Source organism: Sphaerodactylus townsendi, linkage group LG07 (assembly GCF_021028975.2).
Source record: "Sphaerodactylus townsendi isolate TG3544 linkage group LG07, MPM_Stown_v2.3, whole genome shotgun sequence".
NCBI classification, from domain to species: domain Eukaryota; kingdom Metazoa; phylum Chordata; class Lepidosauria; order Squamata; family Sphaerodactylidae; genus Sphaerodactylus; species Sphaerodactylus townsendi.
In genome coordinates this window covers 85,609,480-85,631,788 of record NC_059431.1, presented here as the reverse complement: position 1 = coordinate 85,631,788, position 22,309 = coordinate 85,609,480, and the positions used below count along the sequence as shown (strand labels likewise).

Genomic DNA, 22,309 nt, shown 5'->3' with positions numbered 1-22,309 from the left:
ATCATGGCCAACACCTTCCATCAGAATCCATACTAACTATACCTTTCTCATAAACCTTATCAAGCACACAGGTAAGGTCACACAGAAATGTGTTTTTCCAGCCTTAAAACAGGAGGAAGAACTGGACACAGCAATACCTGTATCTCAATGACTACACAGAAAGATGAAATATAGAAAGCCCAGGGAGTGGGTGAGGAAGTTATAAGACTGGACTACATTATGTTTAGGATAAACCATCCTGGCTTGGAGAAAAATGACTACCAGTCCTCCCCAAAGGTTGCCCCCGCCCCGGAACCATGGTTATAACATACAGATAGGAGTATGCATCTGGATATGTTTGAGCTAAAATATACATCTGAAAAATACCTTGTTGGTATTTTTAAAATTATACAGGGGGTCCCAAATGTATCCTGGATTTTGGGGAAATGGTGCCAAAAAATCCTAATGATATTCAGAATTTACCAAAAAGATCAAGAGACAGTTTTTGCAGGTTTGTGGCCACTGTTTTTAACTCTTCTCCGCCTCTAGTTTCTTCCCCTTGCTTTTGTGTTTGGGGAGAGTTCTATGGTTGCTTCTGTCAGTTTCAGGGTTTTTTGTCAGTTTAAAGTAAAGTATTCTTTAAAGTAAAGGTTTTTTGTCAGTTTAAAGTAAAGTATTCTTTTCAATAGTTGTTTGTTTTTGCCTTTCTGTTCTTTACAGTGTTGCTTGCAAAATTTGGAATTGTTCTTCTGTGGTTTGACATTAGTCTTTTTTGATTACACACCTACAATGGCAGTGGGTTCTACCGGGCAATCCATACATTGCTATTCACTCTACTAGCCTGGCAAACTCCTCCTCGTGTCCCTGGCTTGGAGCGGTTCTGCTGTGATACCTTGGTTTGATATTAGCCCTGTTGATCTTGCACTGCTATAGTGGCAGTGGGTTCTGCTGGGCATTCTGTACATTACCAGATGTTGTGCTGGACTTGCAACCCCCCCCCCCCCCAATTACTTGCTTGGATTTTTTCTGCTGTGATTCTCTGGTTTAACATTAGTTCTGTTGAGATTGCACCGTCAGAATAGCAATGGGTTCTATTGGGCATTCTGTACATTGCCATTGGTTCTTCTGGGCTTGCAAAAGTGTCCCCATTTGGAGTTTCTACTGCAGAGATTATCTGGTTTGGTTCCATTTGGTACATTGGCTTGTTGTTCTAGGATTACTAAGATCTGCAGTGGTTCTGTTAGGCTTGTTGTGTTGGTTCTGCAATGGGAGACATGATTTGACCATTAATTGCTGATTACAGCCATGGCTTTTGCCTGGAAGCACCTTGGAGGCTTTTTCTTTTCTTTTTTTCCCGGCCTCAGGAAATAGCGGAAGACAGCTGGGGGCACCCTGTTCAGGAGTCCATAGAATTGGTTCCTTTGGTCCAATCTACTTAGAATTTTGGGGTTATTTAAAGGACAAGCACCAGCATTTCCACCTCAGTTTTGGTATCTGCCCTTTCAACCCCCCTACTGGCCATCCAGAAAGTTTTCCCGTAGGGAATAATGAACCTGAAAAAAATCAGATTACTTAAAATCCCAATTCTGAATACCTTATTGGCTTTAGAATTTGGGAATATTGGGAATACCAATAATTTTCAAGGTCAACACACTGAATCTGAAAAATAATTTTTTCACACCCCTATATACAGAGGAGAAAGGCAGAGACAAGTGACAGCCCACTGGAAAGAGAAAGATTGATCATGCTGAAGTTATTCAGGCTGTACCTATACTTTCTGTCTGCAAGAAAATATGGGTATCATACTGTCTCAACTATAACATTTCTGCAGTAATCCACTTTGTGAAATGTAAAATACTAAAAGAACTATAAACACTAGAAGCTCAACAGAGGATTATACATTAATTTTTGATAGAGTAGAGTAGAGAGATCATGCTGGTTAGTCTTTTGAGCTTCAGAACAAAGACTATAAATTCCAGGACAAGGACTGCAAAGTAGCCTTTCAATGCTCATAATCTCAGGAGAAATGTAGTGGATGATAGTGCCACCATCTCTAGCTAAAATAAATAGCATGTAGCAAACTAATTCAACTTGCTGCCTCATTCAAGACAGTATAGATTTCTACAGTTCAAATGCTCTTTATTACTGCCACTGACTTGCCAAGAAACCTATGCCAGATACAAAGGTTCAGCATAAACTGAATTTCAATAACTTTAATTCTACAAACCCATAGGAAGAGTAGTCATCATGAGGGAAAAGCATCTGGTACTGAATGTAATAATGCAAAGAAACCAATGTTTGTACTCTGTAGGTAACCTTCACATAGCAACTAAAATGCGAAACACAACTGCAGGATCCAATTAAGTCACCGACGTTCTGGAATGCCTTCCCACAAATTCATATACTTCCCTAAGAAAGTAAAAAGTTAATGGTAAAAAAAATCATTTCTTTAAGTGTACTGAAATTCCCAAGCAGTTTAAAATTGGTTTGGAAAAAACCCCACTGAAATAATATACTAAATATTTAAAGAATACATTTAGAAGTTTATGGTTCCTGGCAGAAATATTGTACCTGTGCCCTTGCGTGAACTTCGCGGAGGAGTACAGAATATTGCTGTTCCAAGTCTTTCTTCTGCTTCAGCCAACAGCTTTCTTGTGCTTTCATCTGCTCGGCTACTTTGTTAAATGTGTCTTCTTGAGTCTGCTGAAGCTCCTTCATGGTATCTGACTTGTTCTTACAAACATATTCAAGGTGAGATATCTGTATGATCAACATCAAGGAAGTCCTTCAGTTAACTCTTTTAAAAGGCATTTTCAGTCCTAATTTAAACCAGGGTACATGGAGCATGTTTTAGGATCTTGTGTGGCTGATTTAAACAACAGAAAGGGAAATTAAGCACTAATTGACAGAAGCCAGTAATCCAAATTTGTGAAGCATACAACAAAGAATAATCAGAGATCTTTGAAACAGTTGACATGTGAGTGCTCTGAGCAGCTCAGTGGAATCTGGGATTTACCATCCCTTCTAATTTCAAAAAAATATTCAGTATCAAGCACAAAATGATTGTCCTGCTGGGTAAATTATTCTGTTCTCATTAAAATGTTATTGTTTTCAGAAAAGGAGTTTCGCATGTTTACTACATCATGATTTGTTGAGAACATGATCAACGTTTTACATTATTTTGGCCTGGAAGGTTTGGTTTATTTACAACAGATTCAGGACTGTAGTCACAACAATTACAACAGATTCAGAACTGTAGTCACAAGTTGAAACTTTAGCTAATCAAGTTCAGTGGAAGTTAAAAGGTGGTGTGCACCCAGCGAAGAAAATATACCTAAATAGGCGTATGCTGTGCTTGTTAAAAGGTAGAATATAGGACAAGAGCGGCATTTTATACTCTTGATGAAAATGTTTATCATTTCAAGAGGAGTTTGGATACATTGGCTTGGATCCTGTTTAGAATTTCAGTAGGTACATGGGAGGTGGGGTGCAAGTTCCCCCCAGAAAGCTGCTCCTGAGAAACAAGCCCCGCCCAGGAATAACTGGAAGGAAACTGGAGCTCTCCTATGGAAGAGAGGGAGCAGTTTCACTGCTCTCCAATGTGCTTGTAGACATTCTAGGTGGGATCCAAGCCAGTACCTATTTAAGCGAAGATTATATTGTTCCTTTTTTAATTGCATACTTGGGTCTGATTTATAAGTGGTCATAGAAGTAACAAGGATTTTCATCAGTGTTTAGGAGCAAATGAGATTCCTTGCACATTCTGGAAGGGAAAGTAAAGCAGCTCTCCATCCATTGCCATAAAAATGGTGGTAGTGCCTTCCTATCCTGGCTACCTTTAATGTATTGCAAGGTCCCATTTAGGAAATTGAATCTAATATAGTTGCAGTCTATGGATGAGATACAGTTAGTTTACATTTCACAGTAACTCCAACTTTAATCAAGCCATGCACTTCCATTGTGCCTACTGGGCTTACTTGGGTCAATGGATTTACATGGGTGTACCTCTGCTTAGGATTGCACTATTAATCAGTTGGATGATCAGGCTTCTGTCCATCAATTTCCATGGTTATTCATCCTGAATAGAGGTAATTGTAATATTTTCTATCAATTTGTAATACCGCCATCTTTAGAAAATATGTTTCAAACATCAGTGAATTGTATTGGCTAGCTGGCCAGTCTCAAACTAATACCAGTAAGGAGCTGTGTTGCTGAACTTAAGATGTGGAATCCACTATTCCTAAATATTTCCCCTTCTTTTCCTTGAAGGGCAAATGGAGCCAAAAATCTGGCATTTTGCTACTTGACCACAAAACACAATGCAAAATCTGTCCACAAACCCGGGTGCCAACTTTTTCTATAGTAGCATTACAAGTTGGGCTGTGGAGCTGCTCTCTCACAATAAATGTGGGGCTTTTAATGTTGACAAGACTGAATCTTATGCCTTAGTAAGGAATGTTACTGTTGAGCCTCCCTTGAAGAAAATATTTATCTTTTTAAAATTCATGATGTATTTATAAACTACGCTCCATATTATATTTACAAATGTAAATATCAAAGAGCAACCACCATTTCTTGGGAACACTTTTTTTTCCTTCTGCAAATAATTCTTCCTGTTCACAAGCAAATGTTTTAAAGATGACTGTCCTTGAGTCGGTGCATTTTGTTTCTGTTTTATGCTGAGATAAAGAGTTGGTTTATTAGTGTAAATGACTAAGTTCTTTGAATAGCTTCATCAGTAAGATTAATTTATTTTCTTTTAATTAGGTCCCTGTGGCTAACACTGGCTAGTAGTATTAGCAAGTCCTGCACAGAAGCTGGAGCTTGGAGACTTCATACAGACTTCAGTCACATTTACATGCCCACAGCAATGGCATCAAACTGAGCTGTAGACAAGTCATAATTAACGGTATTGAATTATTAACACCCAAATTCTTTTTGAAATAAGATGAATGTCAGCCCTTTTTAACGATACTGTGATGTGGACAAATGTCACTGGATTTAATAGAGGCAGCTGGTGCCTGAGGACAGTACCTTCTCATTAGCCTTGCTGAGGTCCAAGATCAGGGCATCCACATTCTCCTGCAAGACTGTGCAAAGCTCTGGCCAGGAGAATTTATCCAGCATGCCTTCTGGTTGTTTCAGAAGCACGCAGCCTGCTACCAAGTGCTGATATAAAGTATGGAGGAATGTTAGCTTCTCCTGTGAGACGGGATTTTAAAGGAAGTGGTGGGGAGGCAGAGAGAGAGAGAGTTAACAGCAAATATTGCTCGAGTCCAATAAAATATGTCATGTAAACAATAATGTGTGTGTGTTTCAAAGGAATATATGACCTATGCTCAAATCATTAGTCAAAAACTCAGAAAAAAGATAATTGCCCATTATACATACACACAAGGACTGATCCTGCAGACAGCTTATTAGCCAGGAAGCCTGCTTTTTAATCTTTGGTTCAAGGTCAGAGTGCTGACTGTTTAAAAGGAATCAGGATCGGCCCTTCAATTCTTACATGGATCAGAGCCAAATATTTTGTAGCTATGAATGGGAAAGTAACTGCAGCTGTCTAATGAAAAAAAAAAGGGGGGGGGCATATTAGAGTTTTGAATAAGGGCCAAACTAAACATTATATCAAGTTCAACTAGACATTACAAAACGGGAGGAGGTAACCATTTTTCGGGTGCAGCAGCTTGTTTAAGATAATGACTAGTTTGGCTCTGAGATACACATCCTTCAAAAATGGTGGGCCACGTGTAAGTTCATACAGATCCATAAGAGGGTCAACTATACATTTGTATAAGAGAAATCCATTTGGGGGGGACAAAGATCCCCACGGTCTTGACTGGAAGAAGTTGAGGAAAGGGGGAAAAGATAGCTGCCTTTTCAGAAGGATGCAACAATGATGTGACCCTTTAAGAGCTTTTCATCTGCCACACAGGAGAGAGGCAGCAACAAGGGGGTCAGAGGGATCTGGCCAGGAAACAGCTAGCCAAAGAAGTAAACTCTATGTCCTGAGACAGGAGGAATTCTTCATCTGGTAAGCCAGGAGCCCAAATGGGACATGTATCTCTGGCATAACCACTTCCATACGAGTCTGAAAGGAACCCAACCAGTGAAGAAGTGTAGGCTCCTTGTGCTTAAGTTTACAGGACAAGAGCTGCAGAGAGGACAAGGATGCCCATTCCCTTCTGCTCCAAGGTCACTGAGTTCCCTTCCTATTGAACTTGGAAAACATGAATTATTTTGACATTACCTTTATTCAGGACTTAATGTGCAGTATCAATTTGAAAATGAAATGGCCCATCATTTCGCTATAGAGTTCATTAGGTAGACTAAACCAGGAGTCCCTAACCCTGCTGAGCCTGCAGGCTCTTTTGGAATTCTGACATTAGGTAGTGGGCACCAACCATAAAATGTCGCAGAAAGAGGTTGTGCATAATTCTTTATTAATAACTCCCCCAACATTTCAGGCAAAAGCACTGTTTAACCGGATGTTCTTTAGAAAGATCATGTTGCATTAAAAAAAATTTTTCCTGCATACATACAGCTTATCATCAGTCACTCAGTGAACAACCTTATGCTGCTGAAACAACTTTGTAACAATCTGCACAACTAATCAGATCTCCAGCAGCAAAAGTCCCACCTGACCCCGCTTACTTTCTAAAAGTCCAACCTGCATTGTTTCTCTCAATACATTTTTTAACAGACCTAAGACCTAAAACTGGAGCCCTAATCCAAAACTCACCCGGGAAGATCCAAAACTCAATGAAAAGGAATTCTACTATGTTTAATGTGCATTTTTACAGTCCAGTGCAAAGCATTTCCAAACAGATCTTACAAAGACACAGAGTGGAATTACTACTGCGATTTTTCCAACCATAGTCCTGTGTTTAAATATCTCATGACAAGCAACCAACAAAGTATTAACAAAAGCATTTCTACCCAATCTTTTGCTTCCCCCCTTGTTAATTTAATCTGTCGCCATTGTGTCCTTTTTGCTTGGGCTGTGATAAACCAAGCATGGTAATCATCCATTTGGCCTGTAAAAAAGAATCCAAGGACCCAGAATCAATTCACACATGTAGAACCCAACCACAACATTGTAGACATGCTGACTTTACAATATAGGCAGGCTTCTAGTTTCCTCTACTTTAATCACTATCTGATGAGCAGAACAATTCCAACTGATTCATATGGACATAATTTAAATCCCAGACTGCAAGAAGGGTGGAAAGAATGTTTCCTTTTTACTCACTTGGCATTCTTGCTCATATTTGTTCGAGTAATGAGCTCAATATGCAGCATAATTTAGATAAAGAATAATACAGTGGATGTACCTAGAGCAGAAAAATTGTGTGTGCAAAAAAAATAAACCTCTAAATGCAATCAAAATATGTATTTTTAAAGTAATATTGTTTGGTGGAAAGCATCTTTCAAAATAACACTTCATGAAGTAATCACTGACCAACATACCATAATCAGCTTCTATCCTGAGAAGAGGAAAAAAATTCTGCTTCATTGGTAGGTGTGGTACAATGATTTGGGTTCCACTTGTCTGTTAACATTTTTGGTTGTCATTTGAAACAATTAATATCAATTACTGCCTAGGGATCAGTGTGCAGTGTGCAGATATATTCCAAATGTGTATGTTTACATCCAGTTAAGCAGCAGCTACAAAAAAAACCCTAAATATCTTTCTTTAAATACACTGATGTCTCTATGGTCCTCCCAAGAGCATCATCATTTAAAAAGCCAGATGAGTTCAAGCAGCTAAAGCTGCTTTTATTTTTATTAAAGAAGAATGAAAAATTTAAAAAACCTTTGATGTTAACTGAACACAGGTATTGCAAAACACTCATCTTAAAATAATGATATTGGGGGTTCTAAATCTACAGACTAACCATCTGATATCTGTAAATGTAAAAAAATTAAAATTAAAGATTCTTTTTTACAGTCATCGTGTTTCTGATAATACCTCCGTATCCTTCTGGTAAGCCTGGGTAAGCCTCTGGATTTCATTTTCAGATTCTGTGGCATGTACTTTCTCCTTTTCCCAGCAGTGTAATACATTCTGCAATTCCACTTTTAAAGTACCTATTAGAGAATCTCTATCTGCACACTTAGCATGCAGATAATTTAACTCCTTATGGACCTCAGCAAGTTTATCTTCAGCCTCCTGAAAATGACACACAAAAACAACACATAACTAATTCATACCATAAAGAATAACTTTTGGTGATCAACAGATGGCCTGTAGAATGAAGAATCAGAAATTATAAATTCTAAACAATCTGGAATTAACACCATTTTGTAAAATGACAAACCATTTCAACAGCAAGGATCATAACATTTACCCATAGGATGTGGTAACAAGAAGAGGTTCTCTATAAACCAAGGACTCCCAATTGTTAGTATTTTAATTGAAATCATATCTGTAACTAGTTCTTCTTTAAAACTTGCAAAAATGTTCTATTTTCCAAAAAGCTAGAATGTTTACTATCCCCTTGGGGGATAGTAGCCCTTGGGGATGGGGCGGTATAAAAATTTAAATAAATAATAAATAAATAAATAAACACAATATTTTAGCAAATAATGGCAGGTGGGGGGGGAGGGGTCGCCAGCCTAACCTATACAATAAGTTTCATTTGAGGGGATAAATGAAAGACCCAGAGTTGCCCACCAAAAATTACAATGACCAACTGAAAAATGAAGGTTAATTTAAGGGTCTATATAGAGTATTTTTAATAGAACGAGCAAAATTGTAGCTTTGGCCTCTATTTATTCTATATGGCACAAATAGAAAAGCTTTATGTTATCTTGTCTCCAGCTGGGAGGCAATGGATTCACATAATCTATGTAACCCACTTTTGTGTGTGTGTGTATGCGCGCGCGCGCGTGCATGGGTGGGTGCGTGCGTAAAGTGCAATCAAGTAGCCACAAGTAGCCCATTGGGTTTTCAAGGCAAGTGATTAAGCAGAGGTAGTTTGCCACTGCCTTGCTCTACAAAGTCTTCTTTGGTGATGTCCCATCCAAGTTCCCACCTAGCCTAGCTTCCAAGATCTGATGAAATCAGGGCCATACTATCCCATTGCACAATTCCAATCCCAATTTTACACCATCCTACAATTCAGGCAACCAAGTGAATTTGGAAAGAAATTGGGTTAACCTAGCAATGTGATTCATTTACCCATGTAATATTGTCACTGTGGGACAACCCTAATATTAAAATTACAGGCAAATCTTACAGCTGATATTGACTGAATCTGGTATCATTTAATTAACACAGCTGTTCCTAACGTTTCGCCTGCATCTGTGGCTGGCATCCTCAGAGGTGTATTACAGAGGGAAGTCTGTTACATGCTAGGAACAAGATCTACCAGACCACGGCCATATAGCCCAGAAAACCCACAACAACCAGTTGAATCCAGCCGTGAAAGCCTTCGACAAACTCTATTTATGTTTAAGAGAAAACAACTGTCTTATTTTGAGTAAGGCTCTCCCTTTTACCTCACAAGCATCCCCACATGCTAACTGTTCTGTAATTCTACTATTTATAACTAAGCCTCCTGCTCTTTATGCTCAATTAAGAATTCCAAGACAAGAGTATTTGATGGCAGCAAAAATAAGTAGAAAGGATGGCAAGGAGGCAGCATAACACACATCATCCCAAATAGGTGCCTTTACAGAGGTTACATAAAAGGGATTTCACAGAAAAGAAGTAAACCATTACTCTATGAAATTCTCTGGCTGTTTCAGGGCCAAGGAAGAATTTTGGGTACTGTCTAATTGACTGTGAAAAAGTCCCCGTCCCCCCCGGCCTTCCCATCTCATACTTTTTAGGGAGCTTAAGCTTATTAAAGTAGGCTAATAATGTCCAAACTGAGGAGGCAGGTATGAAGCAGGCAGTAGAGCTGACCAGTTCTGGAGAAGGATGGACTCACCAAGAGCTTTGGTAGGTCACTTGTTGGAAAGCAACTCACCACCAGAATTATGGCTATTCATTGGAAAATAAATAAATAAATAAATAAAAAAGAACCTGAATCCATGTCTGATAACTTTTTAAGGAATTTTAAAACAAATGGAAAAAGGCCTTTACTTTACTTCTAGCTCCAAGGAAATAGCTTATATAAATAAATGACATTAAGAATTTAAATTTAAAAATGGAATCAAAATTAAAATATGCATGGAAACTCGCAAAGACTGTGAGGTCTTCAGGGATGGCTTACAGGACAAACCTTATCAAGTAACTGTACCATCCAGCTGTTGGAGAGAGATGTTATCCTGCTTGTCCAATGTCACTATCTTTCCCCTTCCATCTCCCTGCTGCCTGCCCAGTGTCTCTATCTACCCGCACATCCTGCCTCCACCTGCATTCTCCATGCTGTCCCCATAGCAGTCCACCATTCCCTAGTAACGTCCCTGTTCCCCACCTTACCTGCAGCTCCTCTTGTGTGTTTTTTTGTTGTATAAGCAACTCAAAATGGCCCCCAAGATCTTGTGTTTCTTGCTGCCACATCCGTATATGGGGTCTGGAGTGGTAAACCACGCCCTTTTACTTTTCCAAAGTTGTCAATTTTTTAAAAAGGGAGGGAGTATTCCCCCTGGTTTGCTAAACTATCTCCCCTATTTATATGGGGCTCCATTTTAAAATCATACCCTAGAGAAAAGTTCTGCCCCATATTTGAATGGGTAATTGCTAAATATCTATCAACTCCCAGTCATTCCTAGCACCATTTTCATCCAGCTCTGTAGAATAAAAAACATATTCAAAGTAGAGCATATAGGTAAGCCTTTTTAGGAATCAACAGGAGATATGTGATATAAATTCTTTACATCAAACTCTTTGTAAAAGACCTCATTCCAACATGTAACAGTAACTTGTCACAAAACCAATTTATCTATTAAAAGATTAGACATGGAAAACAAGAAAAACTACAAAAATAGTATGTTTGGAATATTTTAGTTCAAACAGAAAAATGTTGGGGAATAGACCACTCTGACAGCATGTAATATAGTTAAAGTAACTGATCTGCTAACATAATACCACAGTAAAATATTGCTATAGGTCATCTTCAAAGTATTTTCTGGAATCTAAACTTACTGAAATTCTAATTGAAGTTTCATGATTCCAAGCAAAATTTCATCGAAACTCAACAAAAAAATTACTTCATATTGAGTCAGAGCATTTGTCTATCTCAGGGGTAGGGAACCTGCGGCTCTCCAGATGTTCAGGAACTACAATTCCCATCAGCCCCTGTCAGCATGGCCAATTGGCCATGCTGACAGGGGCTGATGGGAATTGTAGTTCCTGAACATCTGGAGAGCCGCAGGTTCCCTACCCCTGGTCTATCTAAATCAGTATTATCTACTTTGACTGCCAGTGGCTGCCCAAGGTCTCAGGTACAGAGTTTTCACATCACCTAGTGCCTTAACCGGAGATGATGGGTTTGAAACTGGGATTTTCTAAATGCAAAGCAGATGCCTTCTACCACTGAATCACAGTCTTGTACATAATGCAATAATTTTTAGGTCATACCTGAAGTTCTTGCATTTGAGATATTAGCTGCTGTTTGGAAGAATCAAATTCTTTTGTTATCTTCTCAGATAAAATCATCATTTTCTTTTGCTATGCAAAAATACAGCACACAAGAGATTAATTACAAGGCTTACCAATAGGATGATTTAGAGACAAATGTTACAAACCTAGGCACATTTAGCTAACAGTAAATCCTGGTAAACCCAGTGAGATTTACTTCTGATCACACATACATACAATCAGCCAGCAAGATGGATCAAACCAAATCCCCAAATTTTCTTTTTTCTCTAATGCATCAGAAAGAGAAGCTTGTTACAAGCCTCACCTGCATAACTTTGCTTTCCCTCACAGAATGTCCTTTCCTGATGGGATTTATGGAATTCATAGTATACTAGCATTCTATTGTTGCACAGATACATGGCCATGGAGTTTATGGGAAACTGTAAAGCTATTTGTGGAGCTGGATTCTAGGGTCTGTATGAAGGGTCTGGGAGTTAGAAGAATGAAAAAAAACCCGTGCTCCAGCAACTTGAGACTTCTTCTGCAACTCCTTTAATCTCAGAACACTGATTTATATTATTGCAATCATGGGGCCAGTAATGGCACCCTCCCCTCATGGTAAATCAAATAACAATAGTGGAAGCCAAATATTTCAGTTCATGGCATGGCCATACTGCGAAATACACTTTAATATCTCTGAATACAATAGGTACAGTTTAACATGCTTTCTGTCTTATTTCATCACAATTTCTTTCCATTACTGTGTTTCCTATAGCCAGTCTCAATATTAGCTACATAACCTATATTTTCTATCTAAAAACAGAAAATGACTTCTTCAAGAAAACTGCCAGGTTCCAAGTCTTGCTTTAAAAATATACAAGTTAAAGGGTTATTATTGTATGAATCTGAAGTACATTAATACATTATGATTTTACATTTTATGTTTTTATTACTATTGATTGTTTCCTGATTGCTTACTAGACCTATATGACAATCATTAAGTGCTGTACCTTATGATTCTTGACAAATGTATTTTCTTTTATGTACACTGAGAGCATATGCACCGGAGACAAATTCCTTGTGTGTCCAATCACACTTGGCCAATAAAGATTCTATTCTATTCTATTCTATTCTATTCTATTCTATTCTATTCTATTCTATTAAGAATCTACTCTGACCATTTGCATGATTTTTAAACAGTTCTACAAAACAAAAAAAACTATGTGATAAACCAAAATAGCTGTGCCACAGATTCTTTGATTTTTCATTGTATCAAATTCAGTTATTAAATACATTAAAGGAGGAGATAACCAGAAGACAGCAGGGCTATCGACAAGGAAAAGCAAGAAGGGCATAGAACTATCCCATCTGCATATCATGAGGGCATGCAGTAGTCTCTAGCTCCATATGACAATTTCAGGGTCAGGCACATGCAGTCCTACTGGGAAGTCCTGTGGCAGGTCATCAGTTGGTCCTGCAGAGCTTGCGATTTATTTTCCTTGACAGTTCATTCTTCTTGCTGACAGAACACACTTTTTGCTTTTTTAACAGCCACCCTCTTGGTCTCCCCACTGCTGTCTCTGGCATCCTTTCACAACAAAACACATTCCTCAGCCAAAGCCTGCTGAGTTGACTTTTCAGTTGTGCTGAAGATCAGGTGACATTCATCCTCTCAAACAACAACGCACAGGGGGTACTGCATGCCTAGTCACTCTGCTGTTCGCAGACTAAGGGCCTCGGAAGGCTACTAAACACATAGGTACCCAATGGGACAAACCATACAGTGGAAGCTGTGTACAGAAATATATAATTATTTCCATATACTTGTTTTTGTGCCCTCCAACAGTAAATCAAAGGGCACAAAATACTTTTGAAAGTGATTTTTTGCTTTTTAAAAAACATTTAAAAAGTCAATTTAAAATGTTACATTGGACAAAATATTTCTAAAAATTTATTATTTTAGGTAATTTAGCATTTACCCAAAAAACTGGAACCAAGCTATTTTGATGTTGTCTTTTTCCAGTAGTAATTGACTGTCTTAGTTTCTTATAATTAATTGCTTACTGTCACCTTCTAAACACCATAAAATGAAACATTTTAAACCTCAGGCTAGAAACAAAGGCAACCTAGCTTGACAGCTGTGGTAAATGGGCAGGATACTTCATAACCCAAACCCAGCCTAATAAAACTGTTATTCTTAAATTTAAACTATATTTTCTCCCATTATAGTTATCCAAAGCAAAATGGATGTAAATTCAACTATATCTACTAATTGAATGCCAACCATCAAACTATAGTTCATTTTAAATCCTAACCATCAATCTAAAGCATAGTTAATTTTAAAACCAAACTGGATTTTTTACAACTTTGGTAACTTTCAGAAAGGAACAATAGCAAGTATTTTCCTTCAGCAAGGAATAAAAATAAAAATCAGCACTGACCACTTGAAGCAATCCAATAGGATCTTACTTTGTAGTTCCCCTCCCAGAACATGAAGATTTATTAATCTGATATCAATTCATTCTGGGTTTTGAACACACACACACACATACAGAGAGAGAGAGAGAGATTAAGGTGTTTTTGTAAAATCTTATTACATATTTATGCCAAGGAGATCAGCAACAGATAATAAATATCAGATACATATGTATATCCCTAGAAAGTAATTGGGAACCATAAGACTTCAATATATACTTTTTAAAATCACGAACAGCCCAACAGTTACTCAAACTTAAGTGAACCATGGCCACAGGGCAAGCTTGGAGGGAGAACAGCGACAAAAGATTATTTCTTTTCTTATTTGTGAAGCTGTCAACTCAACATTCCCAGTGTTTTGACCTCTGTAACAAGCAAGGAATATCTCGTACTGGGGGCCGAAGGCTATGTGTGTGGAGCCAAACAGTGCAAGTGTTACCTCATTAAATGCATCTTCCAACTTGTTCTGGTAATCTGTCAAGGTATGCCTCAAAGTCTCAAGGACAAGAGTGAAGCTCAGAGGTTTATCTTTGTCCTTGTGAGTGCCTGAAGAAAAATACAGAATCAAAACAAAGCCCTTAGAGTTGGAGAGACACAGAAAACTTCACCAACAGCAACAGAGATATTTAAATTAGTTAGGGTCCAGTGACAATACAGAATGTTGAACAACCACTGTGTTTTCTCTAAGGCACACTGGTGTATCTGTTCTTTAAAACCAACGTGAGCTGAAGAGAATTCTTAAACTATGGCTGTAGATCACCGCATAAAAAATGATAACTCAAGTTTGTTTTCGTATACATCATGAAGTATCTCTCTAAAAGATTTCTAATGATTGCAAGTCTACATGCATTTTAAAAAGCTCACCCTGCAAAGGAAACAAGCACTTTTAAAAGTATGCTGCATTCATGTTTTTGTTGCTTCATGATCAACTGTGCATTTTGTACCAAAATATTTTCATTTCATTGTGGCAAGCAACACATGATTTCCTATTTTGTCTGGATGCATCTTAAAAGCAGTTGAATACCAATCCGTAACATTTTTCTTCTTTATCTCGCATACAAAATTGGAAAAAGAAACCTGATTGATGACAGAAGCCATTTTAAATTCATGGCTACAGTGTCACAAACACCACATTCCCTTCTTGTCTTCTCTTCCCAATTCAAATTCCAGTTTTCCCACTGCGCTCATAAATAAAGTTGTCTTTTAGAATTTCTGGCACTGGCTCTGATGACAGTTTGGCATGCCATCACTCAATCCACTTTCTGAAGCTGTGTGTCAGAACAGTCACCTCATCAGATGCAATATGTACAAAATAAATCATTGATTAGGGGGTAGGGCACAGAGAGAAACAGAAGTAGTTTCTCACAAGCCACTGAGCCCAAATATTTGTCCTAATGAAACAGTTTAAAAATAAATAACAGGACTAAGAATGGAATTAGCTTACATGAATATCCATGATTTTTTAAAATCAAAATACAACCACTGGGGGCTGCGATTCAAGGTAGGTGTAGGAGGGACTATTAAGCTCTTTTCCCTGACTCTTGTCAAGTTTGTAAATTCACGGGAAGCTCTCCATTCCTGTTCTGTCCTTAAGTTCTGTCTACACAAATAATTTAAAGGGGGACAATCGGAATAGCAGCAAGACTGTACTTCCAGTTTGTGTGAACAGGATACATACTGCTGAGGCAGTGCTGGTTTTAAATGAAGACAGGTCCTAGGCTATTCCACTTGTGAGGCCCCTCCCAATCCCCTACCCTCATGACTAGAGGAAGATGGGGTCTACAAAAGGGGATGCATTTGAGTGAAGTCCTGGAACAACAAAATCAAATATCTGAGAAAGTAGTGGAAGGAAGCAGAAGGCAGCTTAATAGAGAGCAAAATATGAATTTGGTTTTCGGGGGGATTATCTTTAAAAGCTAAATCTTTAACTGCATATGTTTTTGAGGGGTTGTGTGTTGTTTTTTGAGGGCTTGTGAGGGCTTTTGTTTGTGTGTCCGTGTCTTCGCTTTTGGCCTTGCCTCAGGCTTCTGAGAGGTGAGGCTTCTGGTGAGTCACCAGCTCTATTTAACTGCTATCCAGCTCTTTTGAGTAAACTCTGAAGGGAGTAAACAGCAGAAGGGAGCAGAAGGGAGCTGAACAAAAAGTAAAAGATGACCTTAAAGCTAAATCTTTAACTGTGTGTTTTTGAGGACGTGTGTGTGTGTGTGTGTGTGTGTGTGTGGTGTGTGTGTGTGTGTGTGTGTGTGTGTGTGTGTGTGTGTGTGTGTGTGTGTGTGTGTGTGTGTGTGTGTGTGTGTGTGTGTGTGTGTGTGTGTGTCCCCGCCCAGTCAATCTGATACCAATACTAAGAAAGATTCCAGAGCAGATTATTGGACAGTATGTAGGCACTTAGAAGAGAATACTATAATCACTAAAAGTAAATATGGGTTTCTCAAAAACCACTCATACCAGACTAATCTTATCTCTTTTTGCAGTAGAGTGAAAAGTTTGGTAGACGAAGGGAATGATGTGGATGTAATATACCTTGATTTTAGAAAAGCTTTTGGCATGATATTCTTGCAAGCAAACTAGTAAAATGTGGGCTAGGCAATGGATTTGTAATTGGTTGAGTGACCAAACTCAAAGAGTGCTCACCAATATCTCATCTCCATACAGGAAAGAAGAAACTCGTGGGATGCCACAAAGTTCTGTCCTGGGCCCAGTACTATTCAATATTTTTGTGGGTGATACAATAGAGAGCATGCTAATCAAATTTTCAGATGGCACAAAATTAGGAGGGGTAGCTCATACCCCAGAGAACAGAGTCAAAATGACCTGGACAAATTAGAGAACTTGGACAAAACTAACAAAATGAATTTCAACAGAGATAAATTTAAGATACTACACTTAGGCAGAAAAAAGGAAATGCGTACATATAGGTGGCACGTGGCTTGACAACAGTACATGTGAAAAGGATCTGGGAGTATTAGTATACCACAAACTGAACATGAGTCAGCAGTGTGATGCAGCAGCCAAGAAAGCCAATGAGATTCTAGTCAGCATCAATTAAAGTATAATGTCTAGATCGAGGGACGCAATAATACCAGTCTATTCTACATTGGTCAGACCTCACCTGGAACACTGTGTCCCAGAGGCGTTTCTAAAAGGATGCCCAGGGCAACAACTGCCCTGGGCACTGTCCCATGCTTTCCCTACACCCCACTTACCTCAGCGGTGAGGTAAGTGGGGTGCGGGGAGCGGTCGGCGCCGCCAGCCGGCTCAAGAGGCCTCGGCGCCTGACCTGCCCGCAGCCGAGCCACGGCCTCAGGCTAGCTCCTGCCATGTGGGCAGGAGTGGCCTACGGCTGCCCACCACACAGGGAGCCGCTGGGCAGCCATCCTCTCCTCCCCCATGCCAACCCAGCTGAGACAGCCCAGCTGGGATGAGCCGTGGCAGCACGGGGAGGCATGGGGGGGCGCAAGATTGCGCCATCCCCTCCTCCCGTGCGCCGACCCAGCCCAGACAACCCAGCTGGGATGAGTTGGGGCAGTGCAGGGGAGGCATGGGGGGCACAAGATTGCACCATCCAGTCCTCCCCCGCACCGACCCAGCTCAGGCGATCCAGGTAGGACAAGCTGGGTCGGCACAGAGGAGAGGTGTGGGGGCAATTTTGCACACACCCACACACACATGACAGGATGGCGTGTGCCTAGGGTCATGTGACTCCCACATGTCCCTGTGGCAGATCCACCCCTGCTGTGTCCAGTTATGGGCACCACAATTCAAGAAGGATATTGACAAACTGGAATGGGTCCAGAGGAGGGCAAGCAAAATGGTAAAAGGTTTGGAAAAAGTCTACCCTAAAAGGAGAGACTTAGGGAGCTGTGTATGTTTAGTCTGGAGAAGATAAAGGTAAGGGGTGATATGATAGCTGTGCTGCAGGCAGGCAGGGTGTGGTCAGGTCCAGTCCAACTGGTCATGGGACAGGAGATCAGGCAAACAGGCTGGAGCTCAGCAGCAGACCAGGCACGCAGAAGCAACAGGAAACACACTTGTTGCACCCAGGCAGAAGCAGGCTCACAGCAAGGCTTATATAGAGAGCCTTGTCCCAGGGGCTGGGATTCTGCAAGGAGTTAATCCTCATCAGATGTAGATACTTCTATTCTCCCATATCTTTCTGCCATACAGGCACTCCTTCTTTGCTTCTGAAGCAGCTGCCTCTGCTTCTGCCTCCTGTGCACAGCTGGCTCATCACTAGGTTCCCTAGAAGGATCTGCAGGCTCCTCCACCTGCATGACATCAAGCAGGGAAGGGCTGGAAGTTGGCTCTGCTGCCAGGTCTTCATCTGGAGCAGCCTCCTCTGGCTGCACTGTGTCCTCAACTTCTGCCTCAGAGTCCTCTGTGTCCTGGTAGATATCCAGGGGCTGGCTCATGACACCAGCCATGTTTAAATATTTGAAGGGATGTCATGTTAAAGATGGAACAAGCTTGTTTTCTTTTGGTCCAGAGACTAGGACAAGGAGTAATAGATTCATGGTACAGGAGAAGAGATTCCCCCTAAACAACAGGAAGAACTTCCTGACAGTAAGGGCTGTTCGACAGTTGAATACACTGCCTCAGAGTGTAGTGGAGTCTCCTTTGGAGGCTTTTAAACAGACACTGGATGGCCATCTGTCAGCTTTGATTGTGCATCCCTGCATGGGATAGGGTTGGACTTGATAACTCTTGTGGTCTAGAAATCTAGAAATCTTGTGGTCTAGAAATCAATGCTAGTATGGAGCTATCAGCTTGACAGTATTATTCTGAGATTGAGTGCAAGGAAAATTACTGAAGGGTTATTTAGAAACTACAGTGCATTATGACAGCATGTGTAAGAACAGCCTATGACAGTTTCAAAAATATTATACCTTGGCCCTCTAGATTTTGAGGCCCTAGTCTTCAACCTGTCAAGCCTATAGGTAAATCCGGCACTGGACTGAGGCCTTGTCTGAATATCATATACAAGGAGGATAAGGCAATGTATGTCAACCTACAGGAAAGCTCAACCACACAGACAGAAGTTTTATACTTTAGAGACAGCAGGTACCAAGTCAACCCAGGTGCATGTAACAGCTGGTGTATCTTTGACTGATCAGAAAGGCCTAAGGGATGTGCCGCAAGCAGTTTCTGTCAGAAAAAGAATAATGTGTTAAAGAACCTGAATACATGCAACAATAGGTTTCAGCTTACAAGAAAACAATTAAAACTAATCAAGTCTCAGCCAGGATAAAAAGACTACTTCAGGGCCCCTTGAAATCCACTCTGAGCTCCTTGAAGGAAAAGCAAGATATAAGTGTAACTGGTCATTATAAGGATTAGCAAAAGCATATCGGTTGATGTAGTCTTTTCCCTTGGACATTCTTCTGGATTACATGATATTTTAGGTGCAGAGTATTTTCCTATAAGGTCAGGAATTGGCTAAACAAACCAAGAGTTCTACTCTAGTACCATGCTGCTCATGTTCTGTTTAAACCAATTCCTTCTGGTCTTACTTATGTCTTCATAAGAGGACTAATAAGACTGCTATCCTTATTTCTCTCATTCATATTATTTTACATGGATGGTCAACCTGTGGCACAGTTGCTACCATGGGCACAGGAAAAGGGCATGTGTCATCTGACTGGATAAGAGTAGGCATTCCATGGGTCAGCTCTGTCAGCTCTCCCAGTTCAATTAACCAAACGGCTCATGTACATGGCTAGTTTTTTAAAACTCTTGAAATACATATATTTGCATTATTTTATAAGCTGTGTTGGACTACTGGGTTGTTCCCTCCCCAAAGGAAAGGTGAGGTATAACAATTTTAAATAAATAAAAACACCAGCATATATTGTAAAAAGTGCCACTCAATGGTTCAGAAGCCACATGTGGTTCTCTGAGATCCTCATTGTGGTCTTCTGAGCACTATTCTTCAGTGAGGTATGTTTCAGGAAAGTAGGCAAGGCTACTACCTAGTATGGCTTCTGGTTGGCAATTGGTTCCCACCTTCAAACAGCTGCTATTAGAGGAATGGGTAAATTGAGAGCCTCCCTGAGCTTTCATGACAGGGTTTGAAGTAAATGTGACAATTTTATTGATATGGGGTTCTCTGTGAATCGTGTAATGGGGTTCTCTGTGAATCGTGTAATGGTTTTCATACTGTTGAGTTAACTTGCGACACAGTTGCCAAAAAGATTGTCTTCCACAATATGTAATTTTTAGCCACCGCTCATTAGATTCCTTGTTTGTAAAATGACTACGCAAGTACTACACATCCTGTGATGGAACAGTACTGTAAAACTAGCAAAGTCACATATGACTGTGAAAAGCATCTTTGCCTTTTGATCTCCTGAAGGGAGGACAGGAAACTATGCAGAGGTGCTAGGATGAAACTTCAAAGGCCTAAGTTACCTCATGGCCTGAACAGAGTTTTCCTGAGAAGGGGAAAACAAAGGATTTTGAATTCCATCTTGAGACGTGGTCAGAGAAACATCTCTGGGCCATGGGTCCCCGGATCGGGGACAAAGAACCAAAAGGGACGTAACTACCTAAGCAATCCCTTAACCGCAACCATGTTTTATTTCTTTGATTTCTGTTTTTCAATAAAAATCGTTGAGACCTCAGCTGGTTGGAGTTATTGGAGAAAAGAACCCAGGTTTTAATGAAACAAGTGTGGCTCTCCCAGGCTTGCTTTCATGATATGGTGGCAGCCCAGCTATCCTCACTTTCCGGGAACTGCTCTGGTGGGGCCACCTGCTCAAGCCTAGAGCCCTGGTCCCTCCGCTTTCCCCCGTAGGATGCTGCTGGCTCGCCTCCTCTCCAAGCATTCATGCTGTCCTGGTAATCCATCCCGGCCTCTGAACGACCCTCAGAGCCTCTGGTTACCAGCTTGCACACCGGAGTATTGAAGATCCCTCAAAAAGCTGCCACCATATCATGAAAGCAAGCCTGCCGCAAATCCACGAAGGTGTTTACCCTGGAGTATCGGAGACCACAAAAGCTGCCACCATATCATGAAAGCAAGCCTGGGAGAGCCACGCTTGTTTCATTAAAACCTGGGTTCTTTTCTCCAATAACTCCAACCAGCTGAGGTCTCAACGATTTTTATTGAAAAACAGAAATCAAAGAAATAAAACATGGTTGCGGTTAAGGGATTGCTTAGGTAGTTACGTCCCTTTTGGTTCTTTGTCCCCGATCCGGGGACCCATGGCCCAGAGATGTTTCTCTGACCACGTTCAGATGAATCTTTCGTCCGCTTCTCAGGAAAACTCTGTTGAGGCTATGAGTAACAAACCTTTAATTTTATCCAGCTCAGCACCTCTACCTTTCAATCTCAGAAGATCAAAACTCTTCCCCGCACAGTCATATGTGACTTTGCTAGTTTTACAGTACTGTTCCATCACACATCCATATTGACAGTGTGTCACCTTCTCAGTTTAATCTACTAAAGCAACTGTTGAGGGGCTGTCAGTCTGGGGGGGCTGTCAATCTAGTTCACAAAATCAACGTTAACCATGCCTGGGCTGCTGGAACAATGAAAATAACAACCCCATGGTGGAGGCTTGAGGGTGAAGAATAATCATAAGACATTAACATATGGCATATTTCTCACTGTCATCTCTTCCCTCATGACCACAAGCATATAAGCAACTGCAAAATTGAAAACAAAGATACAAAAAGGCATATGTTCCCTCTCAGTAATTATTCTCACATTTTAGTTGTACTGTTCTGGCTTTTTTTTCTTTAGGCAGCCAAACTCCTACGTCAAAACCTCTATTCTAACCAAGTCATTCCAGAATGCTCAGTTCAAAACCTTACCTAGCAAGACAATGAGGAGGGGGAGATTCTAGCCAGCTTCATCAAATTGTTCTGCAGTTTCCAAAGCCACACAACACTTTGTCCCTCAGCCTCCACACCTCCTCAGAGGCAAAAGAAATTCTGTTTACAAATCCAAAATGCTTTACTGTGCTGTTCTATGATCACTAACTATTCATGGTAATTTCATTAACATATAGGAAAAGTCAGAATGCAACAGGAAACTGCCTGCAGGTCCCCAGTGTCTTTAAGGCAGAAAACAAACATCAAAAAGTAGTGGAAAAATCACAGCTTCCAAACAGTTTTGTCTGTACCTGTGCACCTTGTAACCTAAGGCAGAACCATAGATGGGTGCTTATGGGCAGAACCATGGGTGGGCATTTCCATGTGTTACTCCAAAATAAGGCACATTTTCATCACTCACAACAAGAGTTCGCATGGGCTGTGGACTCTGATTAAACCCAAAATTTACCCTGATGAATGGGAAAATACTTTGCAAAAGTATTGGGG

The 22,309-nt window shown here is 40.3% G+C and overlaps 1 protein-coding gene across 7 annotated transcripts in view; it reads right to left on the bottom strand.

Moving 5' to 3' along the window:
- The window catches only part of CCDC171 (coiled-coil domain containing 171), a 181,493-nt gene that overhangs the window by 106,406 nt on the left and 52,778 nt on the right, over positions 1 to 22,309 (bottom strand). For all 7 annotated transcript variants that reach the window (XM_048502903.1, XM_048502902.1, XM_048502899.1 and 4 more), the window contains 5 exons: positions 14,427 to 14,533; positions 11,513 to 11,602; positions 7,952 to 8,152; positions 5,014 to 5,181; positions 2,551 to 2,739 (listed from right to left, as the gene is read on the bottom strand). In XM_048502903.1, coding sequence (XP_048358860.1) covers positions 2,551 to 2,739; positions 5,014 to 5,181; positions 7,952 to 8,152; positions 11,513 to 11,602; positions 14,427 to 14,533 — 755 coding nt within the window. The remainder of the gene's footprint in view (positions 1 to 2,550; positions 2,740 to 5,013; positions 5,182 to 7,951; positions 8,153 to 11,512; positions 11,603 to 14,426; positions 14,534 to 22,309) is intronic.